At 46.0% G+C, this 24,053-nt stretch overlaps 1 protein-coding gene across 1 annotated transcript; it reads left to right on the top strand.

The window, feature by feature from the left end:
• Positions 1–2,702: 2,702 nt before the first annotated feature.
• On the top strand, positions 2,703–23,985 carry LOC8052767 (ATP-binding cassette sub-family A member 2-like). The gene is made up of 11 exons (XM_040215766.2): positions 2,703–2,934; positions 9,157–9,357; positions 9,852–10,030; positions 11,446–11,577; positions 12,832–12,949; positions 14,343–14,497; positions 15,092–15,247; positions 17,036–17,246; positions 20,253–20,505; positions 21,173–21,225; positions 23,471–23,985. The coding sequence occupies exons 1-11, from the start codon at positions 2,703–2,705 to the stop codon at positions 23,983–23,985; spliced, it is 2,205 nt and encodes a 734-aa protein (XP_040071700.2).
• The last annotated feature ends 68 nt before the right edge of the window (positions 23,986–24,053 follow it).

Genomic DNA, 24,053 nt, shown 5'->3' with positions numbered 1-24,053 from the left:
CACACTTTTTGGCGTACCAAGGGATGTGCTTCAAAAGCGAGCAAAGAGACAAAAAATGAGAAAAACAATGGCTCCACAAAAAAAAAAAAATGGCGAGGCGTTTGGGGGGGGCGATCGCCCCCACCGCCCCCCCCCCCCCCCCCCCCCCCCCCCCCTTGGATCCGCCACTGGCTGGTTCACACACTCGCGACCGTTTACGACGAGATAACACACTAGCGCCATCTATCTGGTTGCCGTGGAACACTTGGCATTTCCATATATTATCTACTTTTTTCGCGCATCGTTCATTTCTTTTTTCTGGCTCGAAGGACTTTTTAGGATGTTATAAAGGACAATTTCTCATAGATGGTACGTACGTTCGATCCCGCAAATACCTCAATACCTTCGATCTAGTGAGACTCAATTCCAGTGTCACCACATAGATGCCGCCAAAGTGCCAAGGTCTTCTCTCGTTGTGAGCGATCACAAGAACTCGGTCGTAAGCAAAAGCAATTGTGTGCACGGGCCTTTACTCCAAACGGGAATAACACGTATCAATTATCGTGTAGCACTGGAATACTTCCGATGCACCTAGTATGTTCTTGAATCTTTTTTTTTTGTTTACGAAACACTCTTTTAACATGTTTTTGAAATAATTGTGACAATGTTACAAGTCGCCGTTTCTCATAGATACTGCACAGATTTGATATCGTGAATTCTACAAAACCTTCAGTTTGTTTATACGAAAATCGAAAGTGTTCCAGGGTTTCCCTATAGGTTGCTCCGTGGTGCCAAAGCATTTTAGCAACAAGTCAGAAGTAATGAAGTAATCATTTCTTTTTGGGAGGATAGTGTTGCCCGTTGTCGCTGGCCTTCAACAGCGTCTTTCATTAGTATTCAACCGTATTTTTGTTCTCAGATCCAACTGAGGAAGTGATGCAAATGATCGAGAGTGCATTTGTTAAACTTCAAGAAAATACGACCAACTTTCAAGAGCCACAGGTAATACCCGCTCTTATGTCCACCTGCTGTAGACACACCTGGGGCCTTCTCTGTGAATGGTCTAAGCAAGCACAGCGGTGAAAGAGATGATATTTCCGAAACCACTGCCCGGAGAGGCGTTAGCGCAAATATAAGAATCGTGGATGCAATGCCTTACAAGGTCACGCAGATACTTTTGAGTTGACAGCTGATTCAGACCATACATCCATTGGGTACTCAAGCGGAGTTGGAAGTTCAGTTTTAAGGTTGTTTCAAGCATCTTAGCCTCCGAAGTCAACACCGACCACTTTCAAATTTATATGAAAGATTCGCTGCTCTGCAAATTGACTAAGTAATCATGAACCGATTAAAACAGCCTTGCGCCACTTCGGGCAAGAAGAAAGTACTCACGCGTGATGCGTCTGTCACCCGTAGTCACATGGCTGGATGAGTGCGGCTCTGACCTAACTTTTATATAAACTTACTTTCTATCTCACGGCTCTCCGGCAGAAGTTTCACGGCTTCGGTGTTTTCTGCTAACTTTTGCGTCACATGTTTGAGGCTTGTCGGTGTCGGTTGTTTCTAATCGTCGCTCTAGTTGAACTCTGACATGAAATTGTAGACTGAAAATGCTTAAAGGAAGAAAAAAAAAATGTCGGCCGATCGTCTTTTATTAAAAATTAACAATATAATTTTGTTTAAAAACAGAGTGAGTTTAGTGTCTCAGCTTCCTTTTCCTGGTAGATAATATGCAGAGTCATCTTGTTTTGTGTCGCTTTATTTATTTTAAATGCAAGATACTAGTTTGCAGTGTCGTACGTAAACCGTCTTGCAGTTCAGTAATGGAAACTTCAGTCTCGACGGTTTCGCAAAAGATTCATACTTTTTTCCCCCTTTTCATCAGGTGTTTGTGAAGAGGTTCCCGCACCCGCCGCTTCCTAAAGAGGTACCCTTATACCGAAAGAACATCTCCTACGTGCTGGCACTGGGGTACCTTATCCCGTTCTGCATTCGGCTCAATACTATGGTGCAAGAGAACTCTGCCGCCATCAAAGTGAGAAGTGCTTGAGAACTTATTTTATTATTGTCAACCATACGCATAAAAACCTTTACTCTACTCTCCCGTGTTTAAAATAATTTTATGGCGAAAACCTCACTTGTCCCACTACGCGAAAAGCCGCCGGCGTTGTCCCCGAAAGATGGCCATATAAATACGTCATCAAGCACGCGCCTCAGAAATAAACCACAAAGAAAAGCACAGCCACGGAGTGCTTTTTCACGGTAGCCGGCGGAGGCGCTCAAGGTCAAAGCGAACGCGCCTCAGAAATAAAACACAAAGAAAACCACAGCAACGTAGATGCTTTGTCACGGAAGCCGTCGTGAGGCCGGCGGGGTTAGCCGCGCCTGCGCAGTAGGGGAACGTGACGTCACCGCTGGAGCGCCGTGTGCGGAAGGAAGACGTGGTGCGCTGCTTGTATGGATACGCTGCGTGTAGGAATGCTTTCGCATTCCTACGCGTAAGCAATCTTAAGTGTCTTCGGCGAGTTTCTGCCTCCTGCTTCCTTCCACCGGGTGCTGTTCCATTCCTGATGTGCTCGTGCTCATATAATAGCCCCGTTGCTTGTTACTTCGGCAGCATCAGGCCGACATTCGAGTGTACTTTTTGCGCGAATGTAGTCGTCAACACGTATTTAACAGTAAAAGCTTGCCTCGCAACTCTTTTCCAGGAGTTGCAATTGCTGATGGGTCTGTCCGATTTCGCCTACTGGATGGGGCTCTTCAGCTCCAGCATGCTGTTCTTGATCGTGGACAGCATCATCGCGATCGGCTGCCTAACCATTCTAAAAGATACGCAAACCGGCACTCACTCTTACTTCGAGAACGTGAACCTGCTGCTGTTGGCTGTGGTATTCCTCGTATTCTGCTGCATGCAAACTCTCCACGCCATGCTCATTTCTGTCATCTTCAAGAGTGGTAAGCTTACTTAGGATACTTGGACGTCACCAGTACATATTGTGTAATAATAAAAGATGTGCCATATGGAATAATGTTTACGCATAACAGCACGAACTGTGTGGCGACGCTTGTTGGGTCGCCAAGATATGTATTTTCATCAGACTTCATTGAGGCATACTAGTTTCATCTACATGCCCGATCTTCTTTGTTTTCTCTCGGTCTCGCACCTTCGTCACTAGCCGCCGCTCAAAAAGACATCAACCAGGTGTATACATTACGCAAAGAAAATAGCATAACGATACCGTTATGTACACACAACGCACGAGTTGTCCCACCTAGACACCTAAGGCACACATAAAACGCAACAGTTCTAGGGAGGCGAAAATTCCGCGAGAGCTTCCAGATACGGTTTCAATTTCTCGACGCGCACAACCTCCGCCCTGAACTATCTCCGAACTCTTATAGTTCATCGGTGATAGCTTGAGGGCAACACGATGAGGCCCGGTGCACACCGGCCGTTTTTTAAGGCTCGCTGGCGGGGACTTCAACAACATTAACTGGTCTCGTTCTAACGTTATATAAGTTCGATGTCTGTCATATCGTTTTCTCCTTTTTCGCCTGAGCCATCCGATGTGTCATGCAGCCAACCTACATGGTTCAAGTGCTCACGCACGAGCACCACGTATTAGGAGCCTACTTGCAGTTCTTACAGCTCCTTCGTGTTGTAAACCAAATCCAAAGGGAAAGCGGGATCGCACCCATAGAGCAAGAAAAAATAATGAAGTTCCAATTGTGTCTTGGTGTCCGGTGTTGCAGCAAAGTCCCACATAAGGCAGATCATCAGCCCGCTTCTCTCCAGTAGAGGTGGTGATTCGCATCCTATGTTTCAATATAATGTTTTCTTGTCTCGCTCAACGGGCCGTTGGCAGCCTGGTGATTTGCCTCACTTGTTGCGCGGAGTACACCACAGTGCATAAGATAGTCAGGTGTCGATCTGGCAGTTATTTTGAACCCCGTCAGTAACTTTTACTGCGGGGCATCCGTGCTTGAGCATAATTGTTCTTTCTATGAACTTCTGCAGCGTGGAAGCCTTTATGTTACGAACGACCTTCGCCTAAACAATTTCGTGAGGTAGTCTATAGCGACTATGACAAACTCCTTGTACCTTCGGAAGACGTGGAACGGTCCAAGTATGTCAAATCCGACTGTGTAAAATTCCACATCGACTTCCATTGGCTGCAGGAATCTTGGGACACGTCATAGCCACTTTTATGCGCTGGCAAAGGTTACAGCCTTTCACAAACCGTTGGACATCCAAGTACAGTCGAGGATAAAATATTTAATGTGGATTTTCACGTAAGTCTGTCGGATCCCCATGTGCGCTCTAAACTGTGTTCCACGAAATTCGTGAAGTGTTTCTAGTCGTTTTGTTTTTGGCAGGCATAAAAGAAATTGTTCGTGAGCTGGTACCGCATCTTTTTTAAGTACAAAGTTATCACTGACTCTTTTTTGCTGCTTCTTTGTACCAGCCCTTTCTGCGCAATTCCTTTGATATTTGCACAGAACGGGTCCTCATTCTGTTTGGTGCTTAAAGCTGGCATTGTGACTGAAAACACGTTGCATGTGGGAGGTTATTTCGGAGCAGTTGTTACTTGTAGCATGAGCCAGACAGTCAGGGGCAGTGTGAGATGCGCCAGACCTGTACACAAATTCAAAGTCGAATCCTTGCTGCAGAAGAAACCACCTCAGGAAGCGCTGGTTTTCCTTTTTGTAGCGAAGAACCCAGCATAGCGCGTGATGATCCGTAACGACCTGGAACTTTCTGCCCATTAAGTAAGGACGTAACTGCTCCAAGAACCAATTAACCGCAAAAGCTTCGAGTTCAATGGAAGTGTAGTTATTTTCTGCTCCATGAAGAGAACGGCTGAGGTGCATGAGATGCCAGTAGTTTCCGGTTTTGTTTTCCTGGAGGAACGTTATGGCGCCGAGTTCAACTCTGGAAGCATCGGTGTGGACCTGGAGGCCGTATTTTAGATATTTGGAAAAAATACTTCAAGACACTAGGCTTGCGCAACACAGATTTCAGTTCATGGATGGTGTGTTCTTAGGGAGCACCCCACGGGAAGGCTCCATTTTTTTTCCAGGGGCTGTCTCAGGAAGCTGCGCAGTGGCGCTATGATTAAAAAAAAAAAATCGGAAATATGACGTCAATCCTAAGAACGACTGAACTTCAGCTGCTGTTTGAGGAACAGGAAATCGCCTTACGGCGTCAAGCTTTTCTGGGCCGGTTGCAATGCCTTTCTGGGAGACAATATGTCAAATGAAAGCAACTCTCCTACGAAAAAAACAACAACAACATTTTTGAGACTTGATTTTGAGATTTGGTGCCTCAAAATGTGCAAAAACATTTCTGAGTTTTCGGAGGTGCTCCTGAAACGTAGTGCTATAGACAGTGCAGTCATGCATGTTGACCAATGAGTTGCGGTACTTTAGGTCACAAATAATGGCGTTTACTGTTCGCTGACACGTCGCAGGCGCTCCTTTCAACCCGAACGGCCTTCTCCGAAAGTCACGCAGCCCATTCTGCACAACAAAAGCTATCTTAGTAGCCTCGTTAGGGTCCATCTCTTTTTGATAGAATCCTAAGAAGGTCCAAACTTTGAAAAGTCATTTGCTTTCACTTAATACCGCAAGAGCATTATAAATTAGGGGTAGATGACATTTTTGATTACTGCATGGAGCTTCCTATAGCCTGCACACATTCTTGTCGACTTGACCTTTTTTTTAAGCAGAACGAGTGGGATGCCCAGGAGCTTTAAGAGAGTCATTTTGTATCCATCATATCTTTTCTCATTGCATTGACAAGATCTTTTTAAGCAGGCTAAATATGTCTTGGGTACTGGGCTATTGATTTTACGTCACCAGTGGGAATAGAATGCTTGCCTATTTTACAAGACCATAATCGTGCCTTATCTGTTCAGATACAGCCCCCCCCCCCCCCCTCCCCCGGGCGTAACAAAAGTTGTCTGAACAGTGTCGTCAGGTTTATCTTTATTTGATATAATCCTGAAAGAAATCCAACGTCGAAAAGTATTTGATTCGACTCAATGCCGCAAGACCATCATCAATTCTTATTAGCGGGTAGATTGCGTTTTCGGTTACCGCATGAGGCTTCCTATAGACATTCTTGTCGCCTTGTTCCTTTTTGAACCAGACCGAGCGATGATGCCTCAGAGGTTTTTGAGGATTGGATTATTAATGCGAAAGTATTAACTGTCCCTTGGAGCGGAGCCGGCGTTGTTTGTAACCGCAAAAAATGGCAAAAAAATTTTCTCCGCGCCGTAACAGCGAAAAAACGGCAGAGATTTTGGTTTTTTGCATCCATCATATTTTTTATCGTTGCCTTGACCAGATCTTTTTGAGCGGACGAAATTCGTGTTGGGTATAGTGGGCTACTGGTTTTTTATCACCAGTGGAAATATAATGCTTCTCTATCTTACGAGACGCCAACTGTGCAGTGTCTGTTTGCAAGACGAGAATGGTTTTCCGCCAACAAATTTTTACTGCTTCCAGCTCCTAAAAATTTGGTGAAGCTCTCACGTTGAAGCTCATACCATCCGCTGTTATTTGCTGGGTTTCGTTGCGAACTATTGCAACGCCCTCCTGGTTTTATGGATCCGAAAAACCGGAACACTGGAGATAAGTAAATTGTTTCGACAGCCGCAATGTTTTTGACTATGCCCAAGGGCGCCTTCGCAGGGATTTTGGATGTCCTCAGAGAAGAGTTATCGCCGAAAGTTTGAAAATACTTGTTCCTGTGTTGACACGTGTCGGCTGCAGTTGCAACGAGTACCATTCAATCGCTGTTTTAGAGCTTGACACGTTAAGGCCCTCGCTACTTTCCTTGCTTGTAGGAACTCCCTACATTACTTCGATCACCTTCCTGAAAAAGAGCGGTATCTCTTGTGCGGCAGTCGCATTCTTCAGCTTGAATGGAGACGCTGAAGGGATCCCATGAAGACTGGAACCCGTTTAACACTCGCAGGTTGCAGCTTATTCGCTGCGCTACTGGTGTCTCCATGCAAACCCTTAAGACACCATACCGTTTTTCTTCTGATAATTCGCAACATTAGGCACAGTTTGAAATGCACGTTGCCATTCAAGGGATTCCTGCGTCAAAGGCTATGGGCACTACGTAATAAACTGCCCTTTCTGCTGGCAATTCAGGCAAAGTTTGAGAACTTTCTGGCGGGAGCTCTGTTGAATCGTGGTCGAGGCTGTATCTTTCTGGCGATAGAATTGTTTTTGGCGGGTATGGCTTGGCCGTGGTTTGTCATTCTGAGAACACACAACAGCTTGTCTCTGACGAGGTTCTTTTGGTAGCTGTTGACGCTCAGTTTTGACGAAATAACAGAGTTCATCTTTCGCATCCTCGTGGGAATTCAAAACTCTTAAAGTTTTCGCTTCTGCATTCTTGACCTTTCCGCTTGCCCTATCCAACTCCATAAAGGAGTCGAGCAAAACCTCAACGGATGCAAAGCTGCTGTCAAAATGCATCCAGGGGTTTTCCCAAGAATTGAAATTAGGTGGTCTCTAAATTTTTAGGGGGAGGGTGCGGAGAGTTAGGGGGGCATTGAGAATAGAGGAGTCGTTGCGAATTAAGGGGGTGCCTTCTTAAAAACAAGGTGGGTGTACACTCCCCTAGGAAATGCGTAGGGAAATTACTGAATGCATCCCCTTCCCCTTGTCATTTTAAGGACTCAAGAAGCAGCTTACACTCTTCAGCTTCTTTTCCGCGAAGGGGCATTTCTCTATTAGCTGCAGCTTCTGGATGGCGTTCTTTATGTACGTTTCCGTTGGAGAGTGCCTCTGAGCAAACATTGCTTTTTAGTCCCGGAGAGTCCTTGACACTTTTTTTTTTGGCAGTGTCGCTTAAGTGCAGTACGCTGTCTTATGTTCAGGATGCAGCTGTTGACGGTTGGCCTTCTTTTCCTTGGATCTCTTTTTTTCGCTGACTCTGCTGGTTAAATCCCTCTTTACTGCTTTCAAAATTGCTGCCCAGTGTCGCGGCTTCCAAGCCGCGACACTGGGCAGCCTCTGGATTGAGCCTCTGGATTACAGGGGATTGTAATTCGTACACCAGGATCTCCACAGCTTTCAAAGAAGCACTTTCTCCAGCAGCACTTGCGGAGTGGGCGGACGTCAAGATGGCGGAAGTTTCCCGTTGACTAAGAAGTTCCGAAATGCGTTGCCTCAGCTGACCAATTTCTTCGTCTCTCTCAGAGAGGATCCTTTGAAGTTTTTTGCACTGTGCAACGACGACTTCAACTTCAACTTCCGGAGGCGCGTCATCGCCTTCCGAGTTGGCTTGGTTTATCAGTGTTGACGCGGTAGTAAAGTCACCTCGTTGATGCAAGGAATTTGATGGTCGATGGGGTGAGGCTCGTCGTCCCCACATAAAGTTACCTCATTTTCGGAGTCCTCATTCGTGCGCCAAGTGTGACGGCGCGTGGTGGGTCGTCATACTATGATTTTTAATGAGACTTCGTTAAGGCGTGGGAATACTCGTACCCTCTCCTTGCCCGGTCTTCTTTCTTTTTTCTCGATCGCGCATCTTCGTCACAAACTGTATACGAAAAGCTTGCTTACACAAGCGTGGCAAAGTCTTTGGAATCTGGCACGTGACACGTTGCTATAATTAATGTGTTGAATAAAAAACTACATATTAGGTCTTACCTGTTTTTTTTTTTTCTCTCTTGGTGTCGTAGATTGCGGAGCCTCCCTCTGTTACATCGCATCGATTGAAACTATGAGAGTTTTACCAGAAATAAAAACGCGTGTCTACATAAGCACAAATAGCTCTTCAGAAAAGGACAAGTAGAGGAAATGAGTAGGACAAGTGCTAACCAGCAACTGGCGTTTTAAAACACAAGCTGCTATTGTCCGTAGTGCCACTTGTCATTGTCCTTTTATGTATCGCTACTCTGTTGTTCGTGGTGCGACCTGTCCATAACGCTGTTACTTTTCCTTGTCTATAGTGCTACTTGTCTTTATCTACTTGGTTTTGTCGTTATCTACTTGTACTTGTCGCTAGTGCCAGTTCCTTGTTTATTTATCCTTCTCCGTAGCACTATTTGTCCTTGTCCGTAGCAATATCTGTGTTCTTGCAACGTTTATCAAACAATTCCAACAATGTCTCTTTTGACTGAAGTCCTGCTGACTTGGCAATCCTTTCTGCAGGCGCCATGACTGCCCTATTCGGACTCATCTACTGGCTCGTTCTGACGTTCGTCGGTCCCGTGTTCTACATCGAAGGTTTTACAGGCGGCTTGGCCAGCTACATTCTGGCTCGCCCATGGAAGAAGCTCGCCACGTCGATGACCCCCTGCGTCGGGACCTACTGGATGCTCAAGATACTTAGCCTGTTCCAGGACTACGACGGTTAGCATTTTACCTAAATCGTGCTTATTTTCTAATCATGACACTTGATTCACGGTCAAAGGCACATGTATGAATGAAAGCAATAGACTTATATAGAAGTCTATATAACATGCGATTTCAGTGAGCATGAGCACATAAGGAGCATGACGTTTTGCTTGCTCGATGTCCATGCCGAACATCGCATATTTGAGATTGCATTCTGTGCTTCGTGATTCTTTGGAAATCTTCTGTTGATCGCCGTGAATGGCTGTCTTTGTGTTCTGTAGTCACTGACAGTCTAAAGAGCGCAGGGCTTGGCGAGTCTACAACATCTTATTATCACTTCGCAGCCAATAAGGTTGCGGCATCATTCGGTAAAAACGTCGAAGAACCAATTACTAATCAAGAAGCGCGATCTTAACAGGCCATACCTTGTGGATATTCAGCCGTCATAGTGACCATAACATACTTTTTTTTATGGAGTGTGATACAGGTTCTCTCTCTCTCTCTCGCAGGCTACGCAGGGTGGGGCATGGTGAACGAGTACGCACTGGATCTGGATAACGTCACCATTATGCAGATCCTCTGTGTAATGGGTGCCATTTTCTTGGCTCTGGTCTGTCTCATCTGGTACCTGTCGCGGGTCCTGCCCTGGGTGGCTTCCGCACCACGCCCCTTTTACTTTCCGCTTCTGGTAAGCCGATGAATTAAAGAGTCGCGTGCAAGTACTAGGCAAACCCCCGAATTCGTAGATGTGACTGGACTGCAAGTTAACTTCCCGTACATAATGAGGAATAGCTCTGGAAGGAGAGAGAGTAAAAGGGCTGGTTCACACACTTGCGGGTCTGCTGACCGAGTGCGTATAAAACTCTTGGGACCTTGTGCGACGAGAGAACACATTGGCGCCATCTATCGTGTAATCGTGGAATACTTGTGATTTTTTTTTTTCGCGCGTCATTCTTTCTTTTTGGTTAAAAAAAAAAAGCACAAATCGTTGGACGATGTTAAAAACGAATATTTCTGATAGATACTACGTTCATTCGATCTTGCGAATACCGCAACTTTTTCACTCTAGTGCAATGCAGACGCAAGTGGGTGAATGGGCCCTATCTCTAGTCGTTGACAACCTAAAGAACCCGGGGGGGGGGGGGGGGGGGGTGCATGTCCTGAGTGTCCGCTTATTCTCGCTCCTCCCTCAATGAGGCATGCTGCGTTGTCCGATAAGCACCCTGATGAACACATCAAGATGTAAAGGGCGTGAACATAATACCTTAGCCACTTTCCGCGTTTATTACCTTGTCAGTGACTGTGTTGGGCGAAGCACATGGACGGAAAAACGACAGGCGCATAGTACGTTCCGTCTAAATGTTTTGATTTTGCTGATGCGTGATTGAACACAGGGAAGTTCGGAGGCCATGATGCCACACAGTTCGGAGTAGTCGGATTTACATCGATGCGCCGGTCGTTTCAGTGTGCATATGTTTGGTCTCTTGGTGATTGGTTCCGAGTGATTTCATTTCTCGTTCGGGTTATATGCTGCTCTATAAGTTTGGTTGCCCGATGATGATAAGATGACCGTGATTGACATCGCCCAGTCGCGCTTGAACTGTCAGTATACCACAGACCAGTTAGGTGTTTTCGTTGCGCACGCGGTTGTCACACCTGCAGTGTCCTGAATCATGTTGACAATCAAATATGCTTAGGGCGCAGGCGAGGTTGTGTATATTGAACATGATGGTAACCTTGAGACTGGAGGAAACAAAGTTAAAACGGTAACAGGACCTAGCTCTTGCCGTTTTTCCTCTGTTCTGCCTCAGACTCCAGGGTTACTCGAGAAACGGCGAAGACTTTATTTCCTCTTGTTAGTGGGAAACGATTTCTTTGTTGGTTTGAATAAAAATTACACTCAAATGGGTCGTTTTCTATAGCTGATTCGATTATCAAGTTGACACGGGTGGTTAACCTCTGGCAAACATTTGGGAAACGACTGGTCGTGACTGGAAAGCGCAATTTCTTTCCGCCAGAAAGAATGAGCACGCAAAAAACGAATGCACGCGCACACTTTTGTCTAAGGACAGCCGTCGAAGCAATCTCCTCCCGTCTTGACAGCCCAGCTACTGGATTCCGTCCCTGGTCGCTCCCATGGACAATGAGGAGGAAGGGCCAGGCAGGGAAGACGGTGTCTTCGAGCCTCTGCCCAAAGATATGAAGATCGTGATGTCCGCCCGAGATCTATCGAAGGTGCGCACTTTTAGCGCATTAAGTAGTTTGAAGTTTGAAGTTCATTGGAACTTTCACGGGTCAAGCCCGGCAGGGAGGTGGAGACAAAACGCATTTCTGCTTGGCAGAGGTCTCTACCCGTCGCAGTTTTCAGCAGCACACACAATGTATACAATAAAGAAGAGAAGAAAAAAATCATACACAGTGGAGAGGAGGCAACCTCTGACACTTACATGCGCATTTTAGACAAACAGATCTCCGAGAAAAATAACTGGAAATCATAAGACATACACAACAAAAGGTCATTTCAGTTCGATTAAAAGGTTAAAAGGCGCAAACTTAACAGGACGAAAAAAGACACGTACGACACGCGCTCCTGATTGGCGCTTGTCCTCGTCGTACGTGTGTCTTTTTTTCGTTCTGTTCAGTTCGCGCCTTTTAACCTTTTCATTGATATGTACGAACTAGGGCCAACCAAAGCTTTAGGTCATTGCAGCTCTGTTTCATCTTTAAGGATGTAACAGAGGCCACAACTAATCAGTTTGCACAATTATTTATAACAACCAAATCATTACAAAGCATTATAAGAAACCTCACAACAGAGGCAAAAAAAAAAAGAAACAACAACATTGCATTCATTGTTGAAACACAAAAAATACTGTCAATACACAAGGCATTTAATAACGCATAATTCAGTAAAACTCAGTAGTCCCTCACAACCAACGTTAAGAGATCTATGAACGTGTTTCAAAATTCCAGAACGTCAGGGCGCATGGTTAATGTTCGCGGGTTCGTGATTGGCTCCTGATTGGTCTTAACCGGTAATGCTACGATCTCAATCAATAACGTTCCGCTTACCAAATGTCTTACGTTGATCTCGCAAAAATAAAAAAAGGGGGGGGGGGAGGGGGAATGTCGAAGTCGTTTGGCTCTTGTTGCACGCGCTTTGTAGATCTTGGTAATTGCTCCACTGCATTCTACGCTAGAAGGCAGACTCTTAGATGTCTTATATGAAGATAGATAGGGCATGGCTTACTGTGTTCCGGATTCTTGTTTCGTGATGTATTATTCGACGTTCATATCGGCTTATGCGGTTGCGGAGCTATAGTAAAATGGTCAGGACTCGTCACGCCAAGCGTTTATTAGGGTGTTGAGGGTCTCATAATCATTCGAGACTCTCGACACCTCTAAACGACAAAGGCCTTCTCGACACCACAGTTGTCGAGAAGGCCTTCGTCCCCTAACATTCTTGAAATGAAGACCGTCTGCTCACAGGTGTTCGGCAGAGAGGTGGCCCTAAATAAGATCAACCTAAACATCTACGAAGGGCAGATCACGGTCCTCCTCGGCCACAACGGTTCGGGCAAGACGACGCTCATGAACATCTTCGCAGGTGCACATCTACCTCCTGATCGCCATCTTGCTATGCGGAGCGCAAGTTCGTCTGCTTCTCGCACAGGGGCTCCAGTGGCCTCTGAACGCCGAGTTCCGATCGGCCCTCTTGAAAGAATAGCGGGTAGACCTCAATGCTAGCTGCCTTGAGGTATCCCCACTACCCTTTCAATCAAAGCCAATCAGAGCTCGGTGCGTTCTGACGTCACTGGAATACCTGCGCAGGAAGCAAACGTGCTCTCCAGATTGTCATGGTTTCCACTGGGTTTTCGGGTTCCATCTTCAGTTTTACTGGGCATTCATTGAACTCCAAATTCGTTAAACAAAATAACAAGGGAAATGCATATTATCTATAGTCTGGACAAGACGAGAAGGGTAGGTCGTCACGTGCTGGGTTTCCTTTCCTTTTTAAGTGTGTCCATGACAAAGCGGGCAGACAAGCCACATTCGGACGTGCAGACAAGCCGTTTGGACGTGCAGACAACCCACATGGGAAAGTTGTCACGAAATAGCAGCACTCTGAATCCAAGTTTGAAGTTTTGCGCCGAGCAACTGAAGGACATGATGAGACGAAAGCGTGCTGTGACGTCAGAATGCCGAGCGTCTGGTTGGATACGATCAATGAGTAGGCCTAAAGCTAGCTGCCTTTGTCTCCACTGCACTCGTAGAACGCTCTACAACGCGGAACGCCGGCGTCCTGCGTTAGGTTATCGCATTCGAACGTGTTCGACAAGCGCAGAAAAAACAAAGGCAGCTTTAGGTCTACTCACTAATCGTTAGAACCAGAGCGCGGCGTCCGAAAGTTCCCGCGTGCTCTCCTCTTATCCTCTCCCTCAATTTTTCGGCGCATTACACGATGTCGTCGTTCGCGTCCCGTCGTTTTTATTGGCTGCGAATGACTCGACTTATCTAGTATGAACACAACACTTTTTTTTTCGTACAAATTCAAGGAACGAATTGTTAGTCACGTAGAAGGTATTTTTGAAGGAAGTATTACACCTCACAGAGTGCTGACACACGTGTGAAGGAAATAAGAAAGATAACCAGAGCAGCTTCCTGAAGAACTGAAAGAGCGGACCAGTATACAGATATTTCAATTTTTTTTTATGGAATATTGTAGCTCTGTGAAACAGGCGGGAACTGCTTTGAGCCATAAACTAATTTGCACTATGATACTGATGTGCGAAGACCCAGTTTTTTGCTTGTAAGGATAAACTAAATTTAAAAAAAATGATTGTAATATACTTTGAAAAGAAATTAAAGGCAAGATGCCTGATGAGGTCCCGTAGCCCCAAGCCCTACTTATAGCTTAAAACAGAGAAAACATCACAGTAATACAAAAGGGAGGAAGCGCTGTAATTGAGTTAAGTACGCATATTCGTCTTTTCTGCCAGGTCTTACATCTCCGTCCGGAGGGGTGGCCCGGATCTGTGGCTACGACGTGACCAAGAGCACGGCCCAGGCACGTCAGAGCATGGGCTACTGCCAGCAGTCCAACGTTTTCTTCGACGACCTCACAGTCCGCGAGCATCTCATCTATTTCGGAACGGCACGTTTCTTTTTTTTTTTTTCTCTCTCTCTTCTTTTTTGTTGTTGTTGTTCTGGAACTACACTTGCTATGGTTCAATCTCGTTTCTGAGCCGCACTGAGTCCTAAGAAGCAAAGATAACTCAGGTTTCCTCTTTGTCCGCGGCGTATATAACACGCCATGTCACCTGACGACTACAGTCACCAGACAATTACAGTCCCCTAGAACACTGCAAGTCCCCTAGATTACTGAACAAGAAAAGCAGAAATCGATCATTTTGTGAATATGGCCTACAGGATTCAGTGCAAAGAAACCGCAGAGGCGTGGCATAGAAAGTATATGCGCGTCCAGCAGTTTAATTAATGCTTAATGATATTTTATGGCTGTCATTTAAAGTATTTACGGGGATATGTTTGTTTTTGTTGGACATCCGTTGGTGTCCAATAAATTTGGGGATTCGGCATCAATTAACTGCGAGCCAAAAGATCAGCGTGTCGGCAAATAAATATACCTTATATTTATAAAGCACGCCACAGTTTTGCTGCCAGCAAGTGTGTTCAACATTCGGGGGAAAAAAAGACACTTTAAAGCTTAACGAGAGCATTGTCTCCTCAGCTCAAGGGCGTCGGTTCTTCCGAGCTGGGCGCCATGACTGACAAGATCCTCCAGGAGGTGAAGCTGACGAATAAAGCCGACTCATTTCCCGAGGTTCTCTCTGGCGGCATGAAACGGAAACTGGGAGTTGCCATAGCTCTCGTTGCGAAGCCAAAGGTGATACTCCCAGCCTTTCACATCACATCGATGCCTACTTTTAGTCATAGCTGATACTATAAGTGGTAGGCACATCAGCCACCTTAAATCTCTTTATTATATTTGCCAACTCTGATAGCACCACGTACTACAATAGATTAGTGCGTAACAAACGTTTAAAATATTTGTATTTTGCTCTATTAATGAATATTAGTTTACCGTTAAACATTTCAATAATCGATAACCGCTATTATTACGGCACTGAAAGAACTTTTGATAGCATTGGCGGACGTATGTGTATCTGAATTTTGAGATTGTCTGAGTAGCTGTATACCAACTGGTTAATAACATTATCATGTTTGTTTATTGTTTTATGCCTTTCTTAAGGTTTCTTGTAAAAAGTGAAGAAGCGTTAGCAGCTGCCTGGGCCATTTTGTAGTGGCTTGTGATCGTGCTATTTATTTAATAATTAAAATAAGAAACGAACGCCCCCCCCAATGCGAAAAAAAGTGATTACCAAACCCCCCCCCTAAAAAAAAAGCAGAAGTCTTGTAATGCATGGAATGCAATATTCAAAGATCAATACTTTAAATTCGTGTTATAGAAGTGAAAGCCGCTTACAACTCCCTGTAACGCCGAATTAGAGCGCAGCTCTTGAGGAGGAGGAGGGAAGGGCGCTGGGGGGGGGGGGGGGTTAGACTAACCAGGGGGGGGGGGTCACGTGATTTTGGGGGTCACGTGACCCCCAATGCCGATGATGTCATCACTGAGTGACGATGACGATGCGGGTACCGATGACGTCATTAGTGACGTCACTGATGACTTCACCAGTGACGATGACGATGCGAATGTCGGTGACGTCATCAGTCACGTCGCTGACGACGTCATCAGTGATGATGACGATGACGATGCGGATGCCGGTGACGACATCAGTGACGTCACTGATGACGTCATCAGTGATGATGACGATGCGGATGTCGGTAACGTCACCGGCATCCACATTGTCATCGTCATCATCACTGATGACGTCACCGGCATCCACATCGTCATCGTCATCATCACTGATGACGTCACCGGCATCCGCATCGTCATCGTCATCATCACTGATGACGTCACCGGCATCCACATAGTCATCGTCATCATCACTGATGACGTCACCGGCATCCACATCGTCATCGTCATCATCACTGATGACGTCACCGGCATCCACATCGTCATCGTCATCACTGATGATGACGTCATCAGTGATGATGACGATGACGATGTGGATGCCGGTGACGTCATCAGTGTCGATGACGTCATCGGGGGTCACGCGACATCGGCGGGGGTCACGTGACTTCAGGGGAGTCACGTGACCTCGGGGGGTCACGTGACCTCGGGGGGGTCACGTGCCCCCCCACGAAGTCACGTGACCCCGGTGGGGGGCTCGCGCGGTGCATTATGGGACATTTCCCATGATGCACCGCGCGGTTACGCCGACGCCGACGCCGACGGCGACGACGACGCCGCTCAAGCCGGAAACGGGCCCCTAAGAGCTGCGCTCTAAAACATTGAACAGTCGTTTCAGGCAGTGAAGAAGCCCATAATACATAATATTTAATAAGCTTCCCGCTATGTTTTTCCGCTGTATTTAGCGGGGAAATTAATGTCACGTAACCTGACGTCACACCATGTGGCCACGTGCCGTGGCGTCACCTCGTCACCAGACTGGATGTCACGCGACGTCATTCTCTAATACGGGGTGGGCGATCTTTCGGGACTGGGCGTTAGTTCGGGATACTTCGGTAGCCCTAATCTGGCGCTCGGCAGGTGCTGTTCCTGGACGAGCCTTCGTCCGGGATGGACGCCCAGAACCGTCGCACCATGTGGAACCTGCTCCTGGAGCTGCGCAGCAGGTGCACCCTGCTTCTGTCCACGCACGACATGGAGGAGGCCGACGCGCTCGCGGACAGGATCCTCGTCTTAGCCAAGGGGGCGCTCGTGTGCAGCGGGTCGCCGCCCTTCCTCATGAGGGAGTACGGTGAGATGGTAGTTCTTACGCCCCACGAAAGAAGAGGCGAAAAAACCCGAATTTATGGGGGTGAAATAGGACGAAGCAACATAGATATTTCTTTCTATATGAACTTCCGTTTAGTAAGTTTAAAACCAACTGAACTAATTGCTTACTTTATTGTGTCTTAATCTGGAAGATATGCTTCCTTTCCTAGGTAACTAAGGTACTAGCTCTCATTATTTTCTATCAAGGCAAAAAGCACCATAATTTTGTTTTGAAAAAAAAAACCAATTAGATCAAATTATTTTTATTTTAATCACTGCAGCGAAAATAAAGCGATTTTTTTTACCAGTAGATGCTTTTTTTTTTAAATGGTAGGTCGATTGATCAATTGGTCCGATCTCAAAAAAAAAATAATTTCTCTAAATGCAAATTGCAGTTTCATTGACGACTTTATATTGCTGCAATCCCAACCATACTAGAACAAAAACATCTCGATTTTTAGGAGCATTAAAAATGATTTAATTTTTCCTTCCAATTCTGACTTTGCTTCAATAGTAGTTCATTACGTTTCTAGTGTTCGTTTTTTTCTTTTTTTGCGTTCTGACTTTGTTGCGATGGTATGTTACGTAGCTGACGAAGGAAGTAAAAGGTAGGAATCAAGCTCAACGTTCCGGTTTTTTTTTAGAAGAGCACTTCCTTTAACATGACAGCGTTAAGGAAACTCGTGCCGCAGAAAAGCCGGCATCAGTGGAGTGACGAAAAAATCGCGGACGCGAAAATCTTGATTGGTCGATAAGGTCATGACGTCACAGCCACATGACCTCGAGCGGGAATTTCAACAATAACGCTCACGTGAAACGTGACGTCACACGTTGAATGTGACGTCACATAAAGTCACGCTTAGCAAAGGGATTAAAAAATACGACATCTAATGCGTATTAAAGGTCACCGCATGTCTCAAATGATTTCGCTTTATGAAGTAATTCATTCGCATAAAGAAATATTTAAATAGTATTAGGCGGGATTCGAGCCCACGACCCTCCCGTTGCGAACCGAACACGCTAGTACTAACTAAGCCACCGTGTCTTTTTTTTTTTTCTTTCTTTATTGCCGTCTAGGCCACCGTGTCCATCGCACTTCTTGCTCACTGGCAGCACGAGCATGAGAAGCGGATGTTGATGGCGATGCGAACGGGGCCCGATAAAGCTACCGCGTTCCACTCTTAAAGGCGAAGCTTCAGCGTCCTCCAAGTTTTTTGCTCGTGTTCAGCCTTATATGAACCCTTCTTGCTTGTCGATTCGTCGACTTCCCCCAATACAAAACAAACTTACATAAAAAGTATCGAAGGATAGACACACGGTAAGTAGGAAATTACTGGACAATTGTATTGCACGTGGAACACGTGGCGTGTACACTCGATAGCAATTCCTGGAATGGAGATACCGGCACTGACCCGGGTTTCAAAAACATGTGACAGGGTGTCAAGTTGCTGTCTATTGGACGCAGAATGCGCCGCAGGGCTCTCCTGCCAAATGGCATTTCAACTCACGGCTATCTGTTCTGACATGCTGAAAAGACACTCGCTTAATAATCTAAAATGGTCTGGGTTTGATTCCCGCCTGGCGCAAACGCTTTTTTTTTCTGCAATGACCAGAACGGCGATAACCCCTCCCTCCCCCCCCCCCCCCCCCCACACACACGCACAAACAAACACACACACACTTAAATCACTTCAGTGTCCAACTTTACAACCGTGCTTTTATCCAGGCTTCATGAAACGATGAAAATCAAACAAAAAATGTTTCACGTTAAAAAAAAAATCAAAAAAATCTTGTGATTATTTTTGGTGGGAAGGTTTGATTTAAAACCATACAGTAAAACTGGCCTGATCTAAATCATGATCATTTTCATTCTTCCCCCTGTTTTCAAGGCACACCCTAGGTCACCTCTTCCGAATGTTGCATGTTCCAAATTAATCTTACTCCGGTACACGAAGAGAAATATGAAAACTTCAATGCTGCTGATATCTAAAACCGGCACGTGGCATACGTGCCAATATTTTTAAAACTTTGATTCATTCAATCGAGTAGGGTTTTATCATCTGCATTTCCTCTTCGGGGACCGCATACGATGATGAAAGTGCGCGTGATATATTCGAAAACGTGGCTCTTGAATCTCGCAGATGATGAAACCGTCCCTCTAAATATCACAAACCAAAAGTAATACATGAGCACGCGACGGGACAAACACCGAGAGGAATTTCGAAGCACAACGAGCACGTACGACGTGTCAGCAAGTGTCGTACCGCGTTCCACGCGCCGCTGTGTGCTCCCAGATCACCTCTAATTGGATGCAGTTTTTTTCTTTGCATTAATTAGAACGACAGGAAACCGCAGAAGATCAAGGTAGAGTGGTGTAGTGGTTAGCAGGCACGACCGGACATCGGGAGGCGCGGAGTTCAAATCCTGGCTCTGCCGAATATTCTGTCTTTCAGCGCTTTCGTGAAAGTTGAAACTTTGATTCATTCGAGAGAGTATGGTTCATTAATCTGCATATTTTGGAGTATTTATTCTTTGAGCTTAACACCACTGGCCCCCGAGCACATTGTCATCGCTCCGTAGCCAATGAGGTTGCTGCATTGCCGATAAAAAAAACGTCAAAGAAGAAAACGCGGAGCAGAAAGCTTGAAGATGTTACAAGAAGCTAGAAAATAGTGTCCTGCGTTTGTTAAGCTCCTTTCTCACCTCGTGCGTTTGGTTATCCCCCAAATGCACCCACATGTGTTTGTTTCCTCCGATATCCACCAATGACGGCGCGAACTTGGTTGCCTTGTCATCGTGCGTCCTCCACACGTTCTTTATGTTGCCATTTAGTTTGCGTGCCATTCTTTAAGTTTCGATGCCCGAAAGACGCATTTTAGAACCGCATAGAACAAATCACGAAGAAACAAATGTTAGCGTTTTGGTAACGTGCACAAGATCTTCTATTGCTCGGACCGTGACTGTCCATTATGGTCCGGCCCAAACGCAGGCGCCGGTTACCAGGTGAGGATCACCAAGAGGAGCGCGGGTTTCGACCTGCTCCAGATCCAGCGGATTATCGTGGCCACGGCGCCGGAGGCCGAACTGGTCGAGGAGAGGGCGGGCGACGTGCTCATCCGCCTGAACGTGGTGCACTTCACGGGCTTCGACGTCATGTTCCGGGCCCTGGAGGAGAAGAAGGACCAGCTGGGCATCGACACCATAGGCGTCACTCTGTCGACCATCGAAGACGTGTACATCAAGTAAGCATTTTCTTCAGTCACGTACTCACTACGACATCTTAGTGAAAATATCGGAATGCATAGCCCATCGCGATCATTATCCTATACGCGATGTATTTGAATGCAGTATTATTACCCGACGAGAACAATGAGGAACTAGTCACGAGGTGTTCAACATTCCTAGACTCGCTGACAGGGTACAAATTGCAGGGCCCGTTGTGTTCACGCTTCGTGATTCGGTTCATTGAATTCTTCTCGGAGGACGCAGCTATCTAGTCGGCCAAAAAGTGATACGCGGCGACTGCGGCGACTGCGTTTGCTAGAATCCAAAATAAATGAATAAATAAATATATAAATTTGGATGTCAGTCTGAGTGGCGCATTCAGCGTGCTGTAAATAAAATCTGCCGTATACATAGCCTTCTCGTGTTTTGCTGGGATCCAGAGTGGCTTAGAGTGGCGACGATGGGTCAATACAAGACGCCCGTTTTTCTTGGCATAGCATGGTCTTGGTAGCGTTCATGTAGTTTTGCCAATACCTGTGTATGCGAAAGGATGGCGGTTGTAATACAGGTCCGAACTCAAACGATTATAATTGAATTTATTATAAGCGCGCGCGCTTTAAAAAGCGAAAATTAAATTGGGTAATGTTGTGCGCCCTGTAATAATGGTAATGTGTTGTCAAACAGGATCCACTTCGCAGCAGCGTCTCAGACAGGGCAGAATTCCGACATCTACGAGGGTGAGTGTATGCCTAACTCGAGTTATGAGCCCAATAATGTACGTAATATTATGAACAAAGTTAACAGAACCACGGGATTAAATTTTAATGCAGAAACATATGCGGATAATAGCACTGTGACATATTTCTGTGAACCCGAGAAATACCATAAAAAGGCTGCCGATACTAGTGTAAACGTATGTGCGAGCACATAAAAATATATGCCAAGATTAGGCGTAGTATTTGCTCCAGTTAAGTATATATAGTTGCGAATTTACTTATACAGTACCCGTGGCCGTTGCAAAAGCTGTACGGTAGTTCATGGTTCAAGTGAAGCTGGAATTGTAGCGCAACCACGATCGAACTGACGATAGAAGCAGATATGTACATGTTACCAAGAAAAGTAACTAAATACCGTTACTCCTTACCGATTCTCAAAAGGAATGCGTTACTTTACCACAAATGTAACGAGTCACCCTTCTCGTTACTTGGACGACCAAATACAGTACGACTGGTCTTTTTCGTGGTTTATTGTTTTCTTTTCAGTAGTCGTTACATTTAAGCAGTAGCTGACTCTCCAAGCTTTCATCGGTTATGTTTCCCCGCTTCCTTGAAAATAGTACATCTCCGGCGACGTTGAGGAGTTGAAGAGTCGGCAGAAGTAACTTGTTACTAGTGAAAAGACTAAGTGTGCAGGCGAGCTGGTCGTATCTAAGCATGTCGTTTAACACCTGAAAGTGTGGCACAGAAAAGAAAACAAACTTTTTTTCTTTTCTACATCACAGTCTCAGGTGTTACTATATGATTCGTTACTAGTAACGGGTTATGTACATGTCTGGATAGAGGTCGTCAAATAGGGCAATTACCGCGTCACTAAAGAACTATGGTGACAGCACAAAGACAAATTTGGGAAGGGAAAGAAGGAGGATCCGGTCTCTTATATGCTTGCCTCTTGTTTCACGATTCTTCAGATTTTCGGGGCTTCATTCGCCTCTAAGGGTGTTAAATCTACCGCGCATCGGAGGACCGTGAAACACGAACCTTCGGAAATTACTCCGACGCAGAACTAAAAGTTCCCAAATATCATCACCAACGCGCTCACCATAACTTAAAAAAGTTCTCACATGCTACTTTTTTTACCTTTCATTTTAAATAAAATGCCTGCTTATCTTTCCGCTACACAGGCGTCCTGATGAACTAATCACGGGAGAGGCCACTGGCAATAAAACAATACGACTATAGAGGGCATTTACACACCTTCTAAACTTTGTTATATGTTTCCTCAGCTCCCACATTGTGTGGCAGTGGTTGACTCTGCTGTCTACAAAAAAAAAAAAAAAAGATATATAAAACTGCGATCACCTACTGGGCGCAGGCATACTGAGATTACAGTTCGTGTTTGGGAGATAAGTGGTCTCTTCCTGACCACGAACGGAAACTATTCAGGTTTTGTTCAGCACAATTATTGGTGCCAAAATGTGGTATTTGTCTGGAAATTTAGTTCTTTAAAAAGCCCGAAGACGGGTAGAGCAAAGGTTGACTTTCTTTGGCCAGAGTTTGAGTATCTTGTCCCTAATTTCGCAAACAAGTGCCAGAGTTCGACTTCACTTCTGGTTGTTCGGTTTTGATGAAGCAACTTTTGGGACTAAATTTCCAAAGAAGTGCTAGATTGGCTTTACTGCTCGTCCTTCGGATCATACGTGGCATAATCGGGCCAAGTCTGGTACTTTGGCACTTCTATAGCGAGGAAAAAATAAAAATGAAAGACGTTTACAATTCCCTGTAATGCTGAATTACAGCGCAGCTCTTGAGGAAGAGGAAGGGAGAGTACGGAAAGAAGAAGGGTGTGTACTTGGGCTAGTTGGTTATTCATGAATAGGAGGTAAAAGCGCTAAAAAACGACGGACAAGTTGAAGAATGACGAACACCACAGAGCGCTTAGCGCTCTGTGGTGTTCGTCATTCTTCAACTTGTCCGTCGTTTTTTAGCGCTTTTACCTCCTATTTACGGAAAGAAGGGCATCCTCTTCTTTTCCCCTCCTCCTCCCCTCCTCCCCCTCCCCCTCCCTCCCTCCTCCCTCGTGACGCCACTCGTGAAGGCTTCGTGATGGTCACTGTGAAGGTCGTGGCCTTTGTCGTGACCTTCATGAATGACCTTCGTGACGTCACTCGTCATCCCAGTGACGTCACAGGCGACGTCACGTGAGATGTCATTGTAGGAAACGTCAGCCGTTTCTCTGGCGTGCTACTTGCGTATTTTGTTTCAGATGCCAAAGTGGTCGGCAAAACGAGGCACCACAAGCCCGTCTCGTCTGCGTGCTTGAAGGCACTCTTCATCAAGAGGGCCATCCACTTCTCGCGCTCGTGGGATCTCTGCCTGGTGTCGTGTATCATGCCCTGCCTTGCCATTCTCGCCATCTTCGTCGTGGAGGACCTGCTCTTGCCGCAGCCACCCAGCGAGGTCCCCGGCGAGATGACCTTGCCGGTGACGCTTGACGCCATCAAGCCTTCTGGTGCACGAGTGTTTGTGCTTCAGGAGACCGGAAGAGACCAGGAGCTGGCAGACATGTTCGTCCGGCTCACGGTGTCCGGAGGACATGCCACCGTGCGTAACTTCACGGATGCCAGACGGGGCCTCTTCATGGAGGCAGCGATGGACTTCTGGGGGTACACCCAGACCTACATTCTCGGAGCTGCGTTCACGAGGGACGGGTGCGCTCGTTTTTGCCGCCTGTTTCCCTTTTGCGCATTGGGGCTCCCGAATGCATCAACGCATCGTTGACTAGCGTGTTTTTCTAGTCGTAATTTCGTTTCTTGATTTTCTGCCGGGTGACGTCGCACTAGGGTGTC

This window comes from Ixodes scapularis, unplaced genomic scaffold (assembly GCF_016920785.2).
Source record: "Ixodes scapularis isolate PalLabHiFi unplaced genomic scaffold, ASM1692078v2 PGA_scaffold8__174_contigs__length_109621045, whole genome shotgun sequence".
Taxonomy (NCBI): Eukaryota; Metazoa; Arthropoda; class Arachnida; order Ixodida; family Ixodidae; genus Ixodes; species Ixodes scapularis.
Note: the sequence above shows the minus strand (reverse complement) of the source record. Positions and strands in the feature narration are given on the sequence as shown.